Genomic DNA, 14,746 nt, shown 5'->3' with positions numbered 1-14,746 from the left:
CGCAGTGGTGCAATAGGTAGTGTTGTCGCCTCACAGCAAGAAGGTTGCTGGTTCGAGCCTCGGCTGGGTCAGTTGGCGTTTCTGTGTGGAGTTTGCATGTTCTCCCTGCGTTCGTGTGGATTTTCTTTAGGTGCTCTGGTTTCCCCCACAGCGTTGACGCTGACGCCCCTTATGAATGGGGCGTTAAGGTGCTCTAGCGACGGGCGTATTTTAAAAGGGGGTTGGACAGGGATTGAATTCAAAATTTTAAATTCATTTTTATTATTAATCACCTGTTTCTAAATGGTCTGTCTCTAAAAGTGAAAGTTACGTATCCCCTGTCCACCCCAGTTGCTACACCCCTGGCTAGAGGCCATGGTCTTTAGCATCCTTGTTAGAGCAACCGACTCCAATGCGGAAGTTCGCCGGTTTGATTCCAGCTCAGAGCAGGTTGGCTGGTGTAAGACCAGTGGGGTTATATTGGTGCCGTGACCCAGATGGAAGTGAGGTTTAGAGGGTGAGTGTAACGGAGGCCAGATAGTGAAGTGTTATGCAGGTAAACCTCACTCCTCTGACCTTTAAAGGTGCTCTAGCAACAGCCACTGGAGGCCATTGTCTTTAGCCTCCTTGTTAGAGCAACTGACTTCCAATGCGGAAGGTCGCCGGTTTGATCCCACCTCAGAGCGGGTTGGCTGGTGTGAGACCCGTGGGGTTGTATTGGTGTTTTGACCCGGATGGGAGTGAGGTTTAGAGGGTTGAGTGTAACAAATACCAGCTAGTGAAGTGCTGTGCGGGTAAACCTCACTTCTCTAACCTTTAAAGGTGCTCTAGCGACAGGCACTAGAGATCATGTCTTTTAGCCTCCTTGTTAGAGCACCCATCTCCCATGCGAAGGGTCGCCGGTTTGATCCCAGCTCAGAGCGGGTTGGGTGTTGTAGGACCAGTGGGGTCAGGCACATCAGAGGCTTATTTTACATCTTGTAAAAGCACTACTGAAAAATACAAGTGTTGAGTTTTAGTAGTCTTTAATCCCTTCCAGCTATTTACATGAGCATGTCAGACAATAATATATGATGATTAAACAGATAGGTTAGGTGCCTTAGAAGTGTGCCGTTCAACATGTCTGCACTGGTAGGCTTTAATTACCCAATGCCACGCAGTGAATGATTAAGACAGCCACAGCATTGAGCAATGCTGTTATTTTCTTTGCTGTTTATTGGTGCAGATGCCTTTTTTTAAACCAAGCACAAATTCCAGTGTACGTGAACAGACAGACACACACACTGGTTATGTTTATATTATAAGGCAATGATGTAGCCAAAAACTGAAAAGCATTGCATTGGAAAGGGCACCTATTTTACCCCTTTTTCTATATTTTATATATGTCTTTTGTGTCTCCAGAGTGTGTCTGTAAAGTTTCAGCTCAAAGCACCCATCAGATTATATATTATAGCTTTCTAAATATTGGAATTTTCTCCTTTAAACACACTTTAGCTCTTTTTGTTGCTGTGCCTTTAATTCTGGTTCTCCCCACCTACTGTTCTCCTGTGCCTGTCAGTGTGTGCCTGCGTCAGATAAACAGCACAGTGACAGACATGAAGGAAGCAGATCTCACGTAACGTCTGTGAGAATTACTACAGTAAGAACTTTCCCAATGATTATTTGATGTATTTGTTGTGGAGTTAATTCAAGCCTTTCAATGAGTCACAAACAATGTCATTACAAAGTTCGCACACAGTGGATTCACGCACAAACAGCGTGCGAGTTTAACTTTGCACGGCAAATGTGACAGGATACATGTTAATATCCACTTCTGTATGGATTAGTAATGCGCGGATGACAGTTATATCCACAGACGCTGCGGATAATCTGTGGGTTGGGCGGATTGGGGAATGAAAAGATATATTATGATTTATTGCGTGGATGAGTTTAATTATTAATGATTTTTGCTTTTTATTTTTTTAAACACATATGTGAAAGCAGAAATGGAGGCGAAACCGATGCGAGAGAAACTTAAAAAGGCAGAATTAAAGGGAAGGGAAGTAAAATACCTTGTAGGAGTGTTTGAAAGGCCGGTCAAATTAAAGTCAGACAGGCACGTCAAGTTCTTACGTTTGTCAGGACAGCAAAAAAATGCCACTGGAAGTCACGAGCATGAATTTTATAATTGTACTGACACGCGGCTGTGGTAATGAAGTAAAACTGAAGTAAATCGCTGTAATTTATTACCATGCATTGTTTTAAAACATTTTAATTTTGTAAAACTCTTTCTTGAACTTATTTGATGATGATTGATGATCACAGAGAGCTGAACAGATCTTTCAATCCTGGCTGCTTATTTGCGCACGTCCTGTCTTGTTGATATGATTATACGCTTTACTATGGAGACATGTTAATACGCGGCTGTCAATCAAATCATTGGGCGGGGAAACCGCACTCCTACGTCACGATGCGGTGGGCCTCAAAATCGAAGGGATTTAGATCCTATTTTAACATCAGGAGATTTAAAAAAGAAAAAGAGACTTATTGGGCCCTATCATACACCCGGCGTAATGTGGCGCAAGGCGCGACGCAATACTTGTTTGGTAGTTTCAGCTTGGCGCAAGAGTGGTTTTGAGGCGTTGCGCTACGCTGTTTAAATAGCAAATGCATTAGCGCACATATGTGCACCCATATCATGCTGGTCTATAAAGGAAGGCGTTCTGAGGCGGACCGCTGGTGCGTTGCTATTTTGAGAAACTAAAATAGATTTTTCAATAGACCAAAACAAACCCGGTCTAAACTCCAGCGCAATTTGTTTACACACTGCTTAATACACACAAGAGAGCAATAGGCAAATATATTTACATATGAAAAATGTAAATATTAGGGATATATATAGGATATAATAAGAATAGATATAGGATATAAATATAAAGGATTAAAATATTACAAAATATATTATTTTCTAGCCTACATAAATATGAAAAACCACTGCTTTTATGTCTTCTTCATCTCAGGAGGCTTTTTCAGTTCATTCATTTTGCTTCTGTATAATGTTATTATTATTAGCAGTATTATTTATTATATCCATATTTATATTTGTTTTATTAAAAACAAGCTTAGATTTGTCCACCTGTCAGGTTTTAGACCATATGGGGCACAGCATGTGTTTTAGGATATAACATTAGCATATAAATATAAATATAAATATATAAATAAATAAATATAAATATTAGGTTTTTGAGCACACTTCATTATTATTGTTCATTTATTCGTTTGCTGGAAATTAGAACTGAATTTAGAAACAGTTTTGAAACGAATATTTGCGCTTAACAAACGCAATTAATTATTTATAGACTAATTGATGTCTGTGCGTAAAGGTTTCCCTATCCAAGAGCGAAAGTGAAAGTAGATCCATTATCTCTCATTGTCACGCAGTAGATGCTCTGTTTACAGTTTTCTGTGAACTGTTTGCTTGTGAAATGCTCAGATTTTCCACTTAGACTTACTTTACGTCCTGTAAATAGCGAATGCGCTCTTGGCGCGACGCAGCTGACTCTTAAAGGGAATGGGAGATGAGACTCTGATTGGTTTATTCTCAAAACACACCTATAACTCATTAAGAAAATAAACTCAACCCTTTTAGACCATGTGCCATGGCGCAAAGCGGATTTTCCCGTCCTTAAATTAGCAAAAATGCGTTCTGACACGCCCTGAAAGCCTTAGCGCCCTGCGTTTTGCGCTCTGCGCATGGACCTCAAAATAGAGCCCATTGTGTTTATATCACTCCAAAATGACCGTGGACACACTATACCTGCACTCAGCTCTGTCCAAACAGCTTTCAAATGATGATTTTTATCATGTGTCCTTTAAAATAATATTAACTTTTACACAAAAACAATCTGTCCATGTCCATCTATTAATGTTTTATTTAAAATGTGATGTCATTAAGACTTTCAGGTGTTTAGTTTACAAGGACACAAAAAAACAAAGGAATTTTGTAACATTTTTCCACTTTTATTTTATGCATTTTCTTCTTATGCATTTCGTTATGGTGTACACGAACATGCAAAACAAAAGTTTCCCATTTTTGTCTGAAAATGTTATCAGCACCTCAGTTGTCTCCTCGCCGGGTTGCTGTGGTGGGAGGCTCAGAGGTCACATTCGGCGTGGCTGTAATTACAGGACCTGGTGGGCTCACAGTGGGCGTGGCTGTAGACACAGGGCCTGCTGGGCTCACAGTGGGCGTGGCTGTAGACACAGGGCCTGCTGGGCTCACAGTGGGCGTGGCTGTAGACACGGGGCCTGGCGGGCTCACAGTGGGCGTGGCTGGGGTCACAGTGGGAGGTTCAGAGGTCACAGGGCCTGGTGGGGCCGGTTTTTGTGTGGTGGTCAGGATTGGTCTTGGGGTTGTTGTCCTCTCAGATCCAGTTGTTTTGAGAGGCACTGGAATAACCTGAAAAGCACAAACATTTAATTATTGAGAAGCTGTAAAACTAAATTAAAGGGGAGCTATTATGCAAAAATCACTTTTATAAGGGGTTTAAACCCTGTTGTGTGTCAGCAGTCTGTAAACATAACTAGATTCTAATGTTCAACATGTGTTTATTGTATTAATTATAATCAGACATAATAAAACTTTCAGCAGAAACACTTTGATTGACATTCTCCCTTTGTACGTGTCATCAGAAGGGGAAAGCCCCGCCCACTTGTGACCATCACTCCCTCATTAGCATAGGACGTCAGTCTTGTTTTTGAATCTGCCATTATGTAGGCTTTTACAGTCACAGAAGCATTTCTAGCTCCACCCACAATCTCATTTAAATTTAAAGCGACAGTCACCAAAATACCACAACTAGGATTAAAACCTAGGTATGTCTTTACCCCTTTAAAGGAATAGCTCACCCAAAAATGTTAATTACCCCATAATTAAAGCCATTCTTAGAGGAAAAAATTGTTCTTCTGTCAGACAATCACAGTCAGACTATTATTAAATTTGATCCTGATTCTTTCAGGCTGTATAATGCTGTTGGAAAGTGGCTTTTATTTTGAAATTTCCAAAATTGCATAAATCCATCGTAAACTAATCCATACTCTCTTAGGGTTGTTAACGCATGTATTAATAAGTGGATTGATGTGTTCTGTGAGAAAAAGTATTTAACATTTTAAACTGAAATCACTTAAGATGCATGGCTTAAGATGCATTCATAGCACTGATATACACACAAAATTCAACTCTACGGTGTAACAAAATGATACTTAATGACGTTTTATTAATTTGAAATAATAAAATATATAAGAAATAATATATAGAGATAAGGCAGACTGGTGATTGTTAAAAACTGGAAATCCTCCACTAGGCCTCTGATCTTCGAGTGGATCTCAGAGTAAGGACGAGTTGCAGCCTATGAAAAACACCTATAGTTAACATGGAAGAACTGAAATTTATTTTGATAAATGGGGAAAACTTCTAAATTTCTGTGACCCACAATGTTAGTAAACATGTAACGAGACAAAATAATAATTAAGGTTAAGATATTAGCAACCCCCCCCCCTTTTTTTTATTTCTCTCCATTTATTTATTTATTGTTTTTTTTTTAGTTCTCTACTTTTATTTATTTATTTTTATTTTATTTCTCTCCTTTTATTTATTTATTGTTTTTTTCTCTCCTTTTATTTATTTATTTTTATTTGTTTATTTCTCTCCTTTTATTTATTTATTTAAATTTTTTATTTCTCTCCTTTTATTTATTATTTTTTTATTTCTCTCCTTTTATTAATTTATTGTTTTTTATGTCTCTCCTTTTATTTATTTATTTTTTTATTTCTCTCCTTTTATTTATTTATTTTTATTTTTTATTTCTCTCCTTTTTTTATTTATTTATTTTTTCTCTCCTTTTATTAATTTATTGTTTTTTTAATTCTCTTCTTTTATTTATTTATATATTTTTTTATTTCTCTGTGTGTTTATTTATTTTTATTTTTTTTTTCTCTCCTTTTATTTATTTATTTATATTTTTTTATTTCTCTCCTTATGTTTATTTATTTTAATATTTTATTTCTCTCCTTTCATTTAGTTTTTTATTTCTCTCCTTTTATTTATTTATTTTAATTTTTTTATTTCTCTGCTTTTATTTATTTATTTTAATTTTTTAATTTCTCTCCTTTTACTTATTTTTTTATTTCTCTCCTTATGTTTATTTATTTAAATTTTTTATTTCTCTCCTTTCATTTAGTTTTTTATTTCTCTCCTTTTATTTATTTATTTATTTATTTATTTCTCTCCATTTATTTATTTATTTTTATTTTTTTATTTCTCTCCTTTTATTTATTTATTTTAATTTTTTATTTCTCTTCTTTTATTTATTTTATTTTTTTATTTCTCTCTTTTTACTTATTTATTTATTTTTTATTTCTCTCCTTTTATTTTATTATTTTTTTCTTCTTGTGTGTGTTCTGGTTTGGTTTACTTTTGCAACTGAAATGGTGTTATTTGTTTATTGTATTTATTTATGTTGTATTGTTCTGCGTTTATGCTAATGCTCTGTATTGGATATTCATCTGCATTATTTATAAAAAGGAAAAATCAATAAAAAGAAGAAAAAATAAATAATGTATAGAGATAAATAAGTGTGTAAAATACAGAAAATGTGCTGGCAGTTTATAACAAGAATTTTGTAGTGTAATATACAACACCAACACACACAATACAGCACTGTAGACTATTAAAAATGTTCATGAAATGTTACTTTCCAAACTTTTCAAGGTTAAAAGTTGTTTGAAGAAACAAGCCCTAATAATGCGATTCAAAATCAGTCACGAATGCAGAAAACTGCTAATTTACAGATATTCATTCACTCAGAATCACTTACATAGTGTGTCAGAACCGGGATTGCCTGTAAAAGAAATCCCAGTCAATATAATGGTGTAAACACAAAGCAATGACCGAGAAAACAGAGTCGTTCTGCTCACATATACCTGGTATGGACTGACCCAAATGTAGCCAGACGGGTAATAAACAGACACCTAAAACAAACACGACAGACTGACTGTATGACACCTGAAAGCAATCAATAATCATTATTGTTATGTATTATGTGAACTTACAGTCAGCGTCTCGCCTGCTGCAGAGATCCACTGCAGAAACAGAAAAACACACAGAATGAACACACAGAAAGATGTTTAAATCAGTCTCTTCTGCTCACCAGGCCTGCATTGGTTTGATCCAAAGTACAGAAAAAGAAAAGGAAACAGGAAAGCTAGATTGCTGCTGGAAAGGGAGGTAAGTGAGACCAGCAGGGGGTGCTCAACCTGTGGTCTGTGTGGGTCCTAAATGCCTCTGTATATTGATGGGGACTCAGTGGGGACTGATACTGCTCAGTGAGTGCCGTCTTTCGGATGAGACGTTAAACCGAGGTCCCGACTCTCTGTGGTTGTTAAAAGTCCCAGGATGTCCTTAGAAAAAGAGTAGGTGTTTAACCCCAGTATCCTGGCCAAATCTGCCAACTGGCCTCTGTCCATCATGGCCTCCTAACCCTCCACATATCATAATTGGTCTCCTCTCCACCAATCAGCTGGTGTGTGGTGTGTGTAGCAGAGACCAGTTAGTGAAGTGCTGTGCAGGTAAACCTCACTCCTCTGACCTCTAAAGGTGCTCTAGCGACAGATGCCAGAGGTCATGGTCTATAGCCTCCTTGTTAGAGCAACCGACTCCCATGTGGAAGGTCACCGGTTCGATACCAGCTTGGATTGGGTTGGGTGACGTAGAACCAGAGGGGTTACATTGGTGCCGTGACCTGGATGGGAGTGAGGTTTAGGGGGTTGAGTCTAGCAGAGGCCAGCTAGTAAGTGCTGTGCAGGCCATGGTCTTTAGCCTCCTTGGTAGAGCAACCGACTCCCATGCGGAAGGTCGCTGGTTTGAAACCAGCTTGGAGCGGGTTGGGTGGTGTAGGACCGGCGGGGTTACATGTGCGGTCTGATGCAATATGGCTGCCATCATGTCATCCTGGTGGATGCTGCACACTGATGGTGGATGAAGACATCCCCTTCAAAACGGCATAATGCGCTTTGAGTGTCCAGAAAAGTGCTATATAAATGTAAGGAATTATTATTATTATAGATTGTAAAATGTCATTTATTTTTGTGATTTCAAAATTTTTAGCATCATCACTGCAGTCACATGATCATTCAGAAATCAGTAATATGCTTAGCTTGTTTTTGTAATTATAGTAGTAGTGAGTTTGCATGTTCTCCCTGTGTTTGTGTGGGTTTCCTCCGGGTGGTTCTCCCACAGTCCAAAGACATGCTGTACAGGTGTATTGGGTAGGCTAAATTGTCTGTTGTGTATGAGTGTGAATGAGTGTGTGTGGATGTTTCCCAGAGATGGGTTGCGGCTGGAAGGGCATCCGCTGTGTAAAAACGTGCTGGATAAGTTGGCGGTTCATTCTGCTGTGTCGACCCCGGATTAATAAAGGGACTAAGCCGAAAAGGAAATGAATGAATGAATGAATCAGTAGTAGTAGTAGTAGTATCATCAATATTTATTAACAGTCGAGCAATTTCTTGACGATTTCTTGATGTCAGCATTTATCTAAGGCCGTACTCACACTAGATACAGTTGCCTCGAACCGGGCCAAAGCACGCTTGTCCCCCCTCCCGTCTCCCCCGACGGCCCGCGCTCACACCATATCGGGCCTCGGCACGCTCACGTCATCGCTGCTGCTCAGTTCAGTGAGAAGCGCTCTCCATGGCAAGCCTTTTTAGCATTTAAATCTTTGTTCTGACTCCATAAATATATTAGAGATATCTCTAATTATATTTTGACTAGTCATAATTATAATTCCACTACTCAGAATGACAATTAGAGATATCTGCAATTACAATTGTACTAGTACGAAATCAGATAAATTTTGACTAGTAACAATTATAATTAGAGATATCTCTGAGTTTTTACTAGACATATTACATTTGGAGATATCTTTAATTCATCATATTTAGAGATATTCACAAATATTTTTGAAGATATCTCTAATTAGTTTACTAATAGTCGAATTACAGTTGTAGATATCTTGAATTGGATTTTTTGACTAGTCAAAATTCATTTGGAGATATCTCTAATTACAATTGTGACTAGTCAAAACTCATTTAGAGATATCTGCAAATATTTTTCAATGGAAGTCAATGGAGGAATATGACTAGTCAGTCATAATATATTTGCAGATATCTCCAATCTGACTAGTCGAATTATAATTATGACTAGTCAAAATATAATTAGAGATATCTCTAAATATATTTATGGATAGTCTGAACAAGGTTTAAATGCTAAAACGGCTTGCCATACGCTCTCACCCAGTAGCACAGTGGAGATTTCTCTAGTTATATTGTTTCAGTCGTTTATTATGCAGTGACATGCAGTCAAATATTTCGCCAAACAGTCCTTAGGGATGCGGTGACACGCAGTCAGATATTTTACTGGACAGATCCGCCACTTTTGGCGCTCATAAACAATCATAAAGCCCTTGTGCTGCAGGAATGAGGAGGTCTGCTGAAGGCGCGCAGCTGTGGTGCAGAGAGGGGTTTGCGTCTTTAATAAACTACGGCAGTTTGCGATCACTGAACAGTAAGAATGATTAATAAATCCATATGAAACAGCCCCTTAAAAGTCACGTATCGCTTCAGTTTCGGGCTTTGGCGCATTTTGCACTCACACACAAGCGTACCGCGCCAAAGCCCAAGTGAACCGCGCTTAGGCCCACCTCTTCCAACCGGGCCAGGGCCGGCCAAGTGAACCGTGCTTGAGCCCGATTCAGCGCACTCACACTTCTCAAACGATCCGGGAAACGGGCCTGGGCACGGTACGGATGGCATAGTGTGAGTAGGCCCTAAATGTTTTTGTAACATTATACACGGTATCACTCAAAAGCTCTGCAGTCAGGGACATTTTTATTCTTTCTTGCTTTTTTTTGTTTGGTAAAAAAAAAAAAAAAAAAAAAAATATATATATATATATATATATATATATATATATATATATATATATATATATATATATATATATATATATAAATAAATACTTTTATTAGTAAGGATACTTTAACTTGATCAAAAATGACTTTCAGTCATTCTTAATGGATTTATATTTCTTTTATAGATTTATATAACTTTATTCTTCAAAATAAAATAAAAGACATATCAACATAACACAAATGCTTTTTGATCATCAGTTCAGCACATTACACTGATTTCTGAAGGATGATGTGACTGGAGTAATGATGCTAAACATTCAGCTTGTAAATCGCAGGAATAAAGGAAGTTTTATAAACAAATTTCCAGAGGAGCACATGATATGATGGATCATGGCTGGTCTCGCATAATCATTCCAATAAATAATCCATTTCATCCAACCTTTCTTAACTTTGTTTTTGAAGAAACTCCCCATCTCCCCTTTCCTCCTTTACCAGGGGGAGCTCTTGAGGTCTACCTGATCTCAAACCCCTACATGACCAGGCGGGCGCCCTGGACTCAGGTATCTCCGAGCTCAGGGTTCTCTCCCGGGACAGCATGTCAAACCTGCTAATTTATATCAAGCAACGTGCGAACTCTTGAAATTACATTTTATAATATATCGCAATATATATATATATATATATATATATATATATATATATATTTTAAATAATCAGTGGTGGAAAGAGTCCTGAAGTATCATACTCAAGTAAAAGTAACATTACTTGCCTAAAAATGTAAGTAGAGTAAAAGTATCTGTTGTCAATATTACTCAAAGTATGAGACCTTTCAAAAGTACTCAATTAAGTGTAGTGAGTATAACACTGTAAAAAGCTGATGCGTTTACAAGTCATTTTGTGCGTATGTGTGTGTAAACGTAACATTCTGTAGTGCATTTAGTTATTGCCGAGCAGATACACAATGTCATAAGACGTTAATATTCGGTTAGATTTAGGTTGTGATGTGAGATGACCAAAATTCAATGTCTAGCCAGCGTCTAAGGTCAAAGTTATTTTGATGTCTAATAATAACGTCACATGATGTTGATATTTAGTTGATTTATGTTACATGCCTAATTTGTTATTTTCTTTGATTTGGCACCGCTTATTCTCCTTCCCTCCATCAGGTATTTTTGTTTACTTTTTGCATTTGCATTTTGTTTTATTGTACATATTTGTAAATATACTTTGGGTGATTTAAATATTCACTTCTTTATCTTTATTGTAATAAAGCGAACCAGTTTTTTTTGCCACGTCGTTGTCTGTGTTGATTCATAGCAGCTAACATCTCAGAGGAATTCTTAAAATATTGGGTTGTCATAATTATGTTAAGCCCTTTTCCATCCTCTGAGCCACACGGGGCGTAACAATTTAGAAAGTGACCAAAATCCAACATTGAGCCAACATCTTAAACCAGCATCAAACACTGACATGTATTCATCCAAAATGTATTCAATGTATTCAACCAAAATCCAATATCTGATAGACGTCATGGTGGTAACGTCCACACAACGTCAAGCTGTAACATCATTATAGGCCATCCATTGGATCTTATTGCTGTCGCGATGGCAAGCAGCTGCTTTGTTTTTTACTTATTTATTTAAAAAGCGCATTAAAGCTGAGATACAACCTGAAAGATGACAATACAGCACTTACCATCACAATCATCAGCACTTTTAATAGTTTATTTTACAGTCGTATAATATGCTGTTGTTCTATTGGAGTTTTCACTCCAAAATGGCCGCCGCGCCATCTAGTGGCTGTTTCCCAAATTACACTAGAGTGTAATTTGTAAAATTAGACTGTAAAAAAAAGACTGTAAAATTACACTAGCCTCTTGGTGACTACGCTTTTTGTACAAGGTCAATCTGAAGTCATGTTGATGTCTTGTGTCTGCTGGGTGTTTAAGACCATTTTGGTCATCATGCAGCAAACATCCGTCATCTTCTCATTAGTGAACTGCATCTGCACAGCCTCCGGGTCAATTGCATGTGACGATTTTGAACATCTTCTTGGACACTTTTAATACTTTCAAAAGGTTTTCTGCATTTATAGACCTTTTTCATGGCTGCTGCATGGAGGGCGCCATAGCGACCAGCGTCTTCCGGTAGAATGCTAGAAAGTTCCGTTTACAGCGTGTACAACTGGTAATTTCCGCTCCGAAAATGGGTTTCAATAACGTTTTTAATGGATAACAGAGTGTTTTTGTGACACAAAACTTAGAAATGTGTCTGTTAAAGCCGTTATAATCTGTCACATGTGGTTCAAGCGCGTCAGAAATACGAGAAAAACGTTCTCCTAGTTCACGTGTCTGCCGTCAGAAATAACGTACAGTGTGTGTGTGCGATCCCGGCCTGTCAGCTGTTAGCTTGGCGGCTCTTTAACACACACAAACACACACACACACACACACACAGAGAGAGAGAGAGAGAGAGAGAGATAGAGAGAGAGAGAGAGAGAGAGCAAACCAGGGTACTGGCATGAAACTTAACAGGTATGAAAGTCGTGAAATTTACAAAAATGAGCAATAAAAGTCTGTTATTGATCCTCTGCTGCTGATTTGCTGTTCATTCTAATGGCGAGCCGTTTGTGTTTTATTTCGTGTGTTGTTTTCACCACGGTTTGTGTTTTTCTGTCATTTCGAGATGACACTAGCCTATATTTTCACTTTGTCACAGTTATTAAATCAGTGTGTCAGTGGCACAGTACAGGCTACATGTGTGTGTCAAACATTTTGGTGAATTACATTAGTCTGGGCTGGTTATATATGTGAAATAAAGAGAAAATGTTGACTTTAGCGATGACGAGGCTTCATTTAAACTGCTGAAGATGCCGTCTGACAACGAGGGGAAAACGCCTCACAGCAGCTGTTTTCCATCCTATTAGATCACATTTCTGTAAATGATCAGTCCAGGAGATGCTGCTGATGGACAACAGTATTAGTTCAAAGAGGACAAAAGCAGGTAAAATAGATTAAAACTATCGTTTCAAAGCTGTCCAAATGTGACTGTTTACACGCATCAGCTGCCGACCGGAAGTTCTTCGCATTCTCCTTGCGCATACACGCAAAGCATCATGGGTAATTTTGCATTCCAAGAAAAAGGTCTATACATCGGCCATGTTTTGAGGTAGTTCATTATGAGGTGATTTACCTTCTGTGTGTGATGTGATTGGACAGGAATCACAGGACTGATTCTTCTAATCAGACAAGAAATAATACAGTAGTGACGCAGGCTGAAGGACAGTAGTGGAGTAAAGTACAGATACAGCACTAAACATGTACTCAAGGAGAAGTAAAAGTTCACATTTATAAAACTACTCAGTAAATTACAACTCCTGAGAAAAACTACTCGATTACAGGAGTTTGAGTATTTGTGATCAGTTACTTTACACCACTGTTAATAAAACAAATATTTCAAGATGTTTTGTTGCATTTTGGATCAAATAAATGCAGGCCTAGTGGTTTCTTTAAAAAAAAAAAGAAAGCATAATAATATTACAATTCTAAACCTTGACTGACTCTGGAGCCGTGGATAAAGAACCAACTAAAGAAATAACCACAAGAAGAGCGAGTAGAGGGAACTTACGGCACAGGACAGGACAGCGCTGAGGATGAAGACGCTCTGAAGGATCCTCATGGTGTCAGAATAATGACTGAGCTTCAGCAAACACTCACATTTAATTAAACACTCAACCTCAGATATGTGCAACCACAACCAGACAGCCGCGCATGCACACACACATGCACAGAGATGCATGCACACACACACAGACTATCTCTGTCTCTCTCTCTCTCTCTCTCTCTCTCTCTCTCTCTCTCTCTCTCACACACACACACGCACGCACGCACACACACACACAAATTATTTCTTTCTCTCTCACACACACAATTTCTCTTACACTCTTTCTCGCATACTATTTTACACATGCACACACACTCACTATTTCTCTCTCACAGGCACACACAGACACAGTCACTTTCACACGCACACACACACATACACGCACACACACTCACTATTTCGCACACACGCACACATACACGCACACACACTCACTATTTCGGACACACGCACACATACACACACACACACTCACTATTTCGGACACACGCACACATACACGCACACACACTCACTATTTCGGACACACGCACACATACACGCACACACACTCACTATTTCGCACACACGCATACATACACGCACACACACTCACTATTTCTCTCTCACAGGCACACACAGACAGTCACTTTCACACGCACACACACACATACACGCACACACACTCACTATTTCGCACACACGCACACATACACGCACACACACTCACTATTTCGGACACACGCACACATACACGCACACACACTCACTATTTCTCACACACGCATACATACACGCACACACACTCACTATTTCGCTCTCACACACATACACGCACACACACTCTCTATTTCTCACACACGCATACATACACGCACACACACTCACTATTTCTCACACACACATACATACACGCACACACACTCACTATTTCGGACACACGCACACATACACGCACACACACTCACTATTTCGGACACATGCACACATACACGCACACACACTCACTATTTCGGACACACGCACACATACACGCACACACACTCACTATTTCGGACACATGCACACATACACGCACACACACTCACTATTTCGCACACACGCACACATACACGCACACACACTCACTATTTCTCTCTCACACACACAATTTCTCTTACAGTCCTTCTCGCATACTGT

The 14,746-nt window shown here is 38.5% G+C and overlaps 1 protein-coding gene across 2 annotated transcripts; it reads right to left on the bottom strand.

The window, feature by feature from the left end:
• Positions 1 to 3,957: 3,957 nt before the first annotated feature.
• LOC110438307 (uncharacterized) lies at positions 3,958 to 13,787 on the bottom strand. 2 transcript variants are annotated; one of them, XM_087307927.1, is made up of 6 exons: positions 13,553 to 13,787; positions 7,069 to 7,098; positions 6,940 to 6,987; positions 6,834 to 6,857; positions 4,267 to 4,417; positions 3,958 to 4,227 (listed from the first exon to the last, which is right to left on the bottom strand). In XM_087307927.1, exons 1-6 carry the CDS (start codon positions 13,721 to 13,723, stop codon positions 4,076 to 4,078), a joined length of 576 nt encoding a protein of 191 aa, XP_087164053.1. In that variant the 5' UTR covers positions 13,724 to 13,787; the 3' UTR covers positions 3,958 to 4,075. The 2 variants fall into 2 exon arrangements, with proteins under 2 accessions (XP_087164053.1, XP_087164052.1); XM_087307926.1 differs by having other exon boundaries at positions 3,958 to 4,417; positions 13,553 to 13,785.
• Positions 13,788 to 14,746: the final 959 nt, after the last annotated feature.

The sequence above is a fragment of the Danio rerio genome, chromosome 23, assembly GCF_052040795.2.
Source record: "Danio rerio strain M-AB ecotype USA chromosome 23, GRCz13ab, whole genome shotgun sequence".
Lineage (NCBI taxonomy): Eukaryota > Metazoa > Chordata > Actinopteri > Cypriniformes > Danionidae > Danio > Danio rerio.
This window is presented reverse-complemented; position numbering and strand designations above follow the sequence as displayed.

Excerpts from the sequence above, each read along its gene's own strand:
- LOC110438307 (XM_087307926.1), bottom strand. The coding sequence starts at position 13,723 with ATGCATCTCTGTGCATGTGTGTGTGCATGCGCGGCTGTCTGGTTGTGG. Across the intron at positions 6,988-7,068 it reads CAGCAGGCGAGACGCTGACT|GTGTCTGTTTATTACCCGTC; the intron begins GTAAGTTCACAT and ends TGTTTGTTTTAG. Across the intron at positions 4,418-6,833 it reads TCCCGGTTCTGACACACTAT|GTTATTCCAGTGCCTCTCAA; the intron begins GTAAGTGATTCT and ends TGTGCTTTTCAG.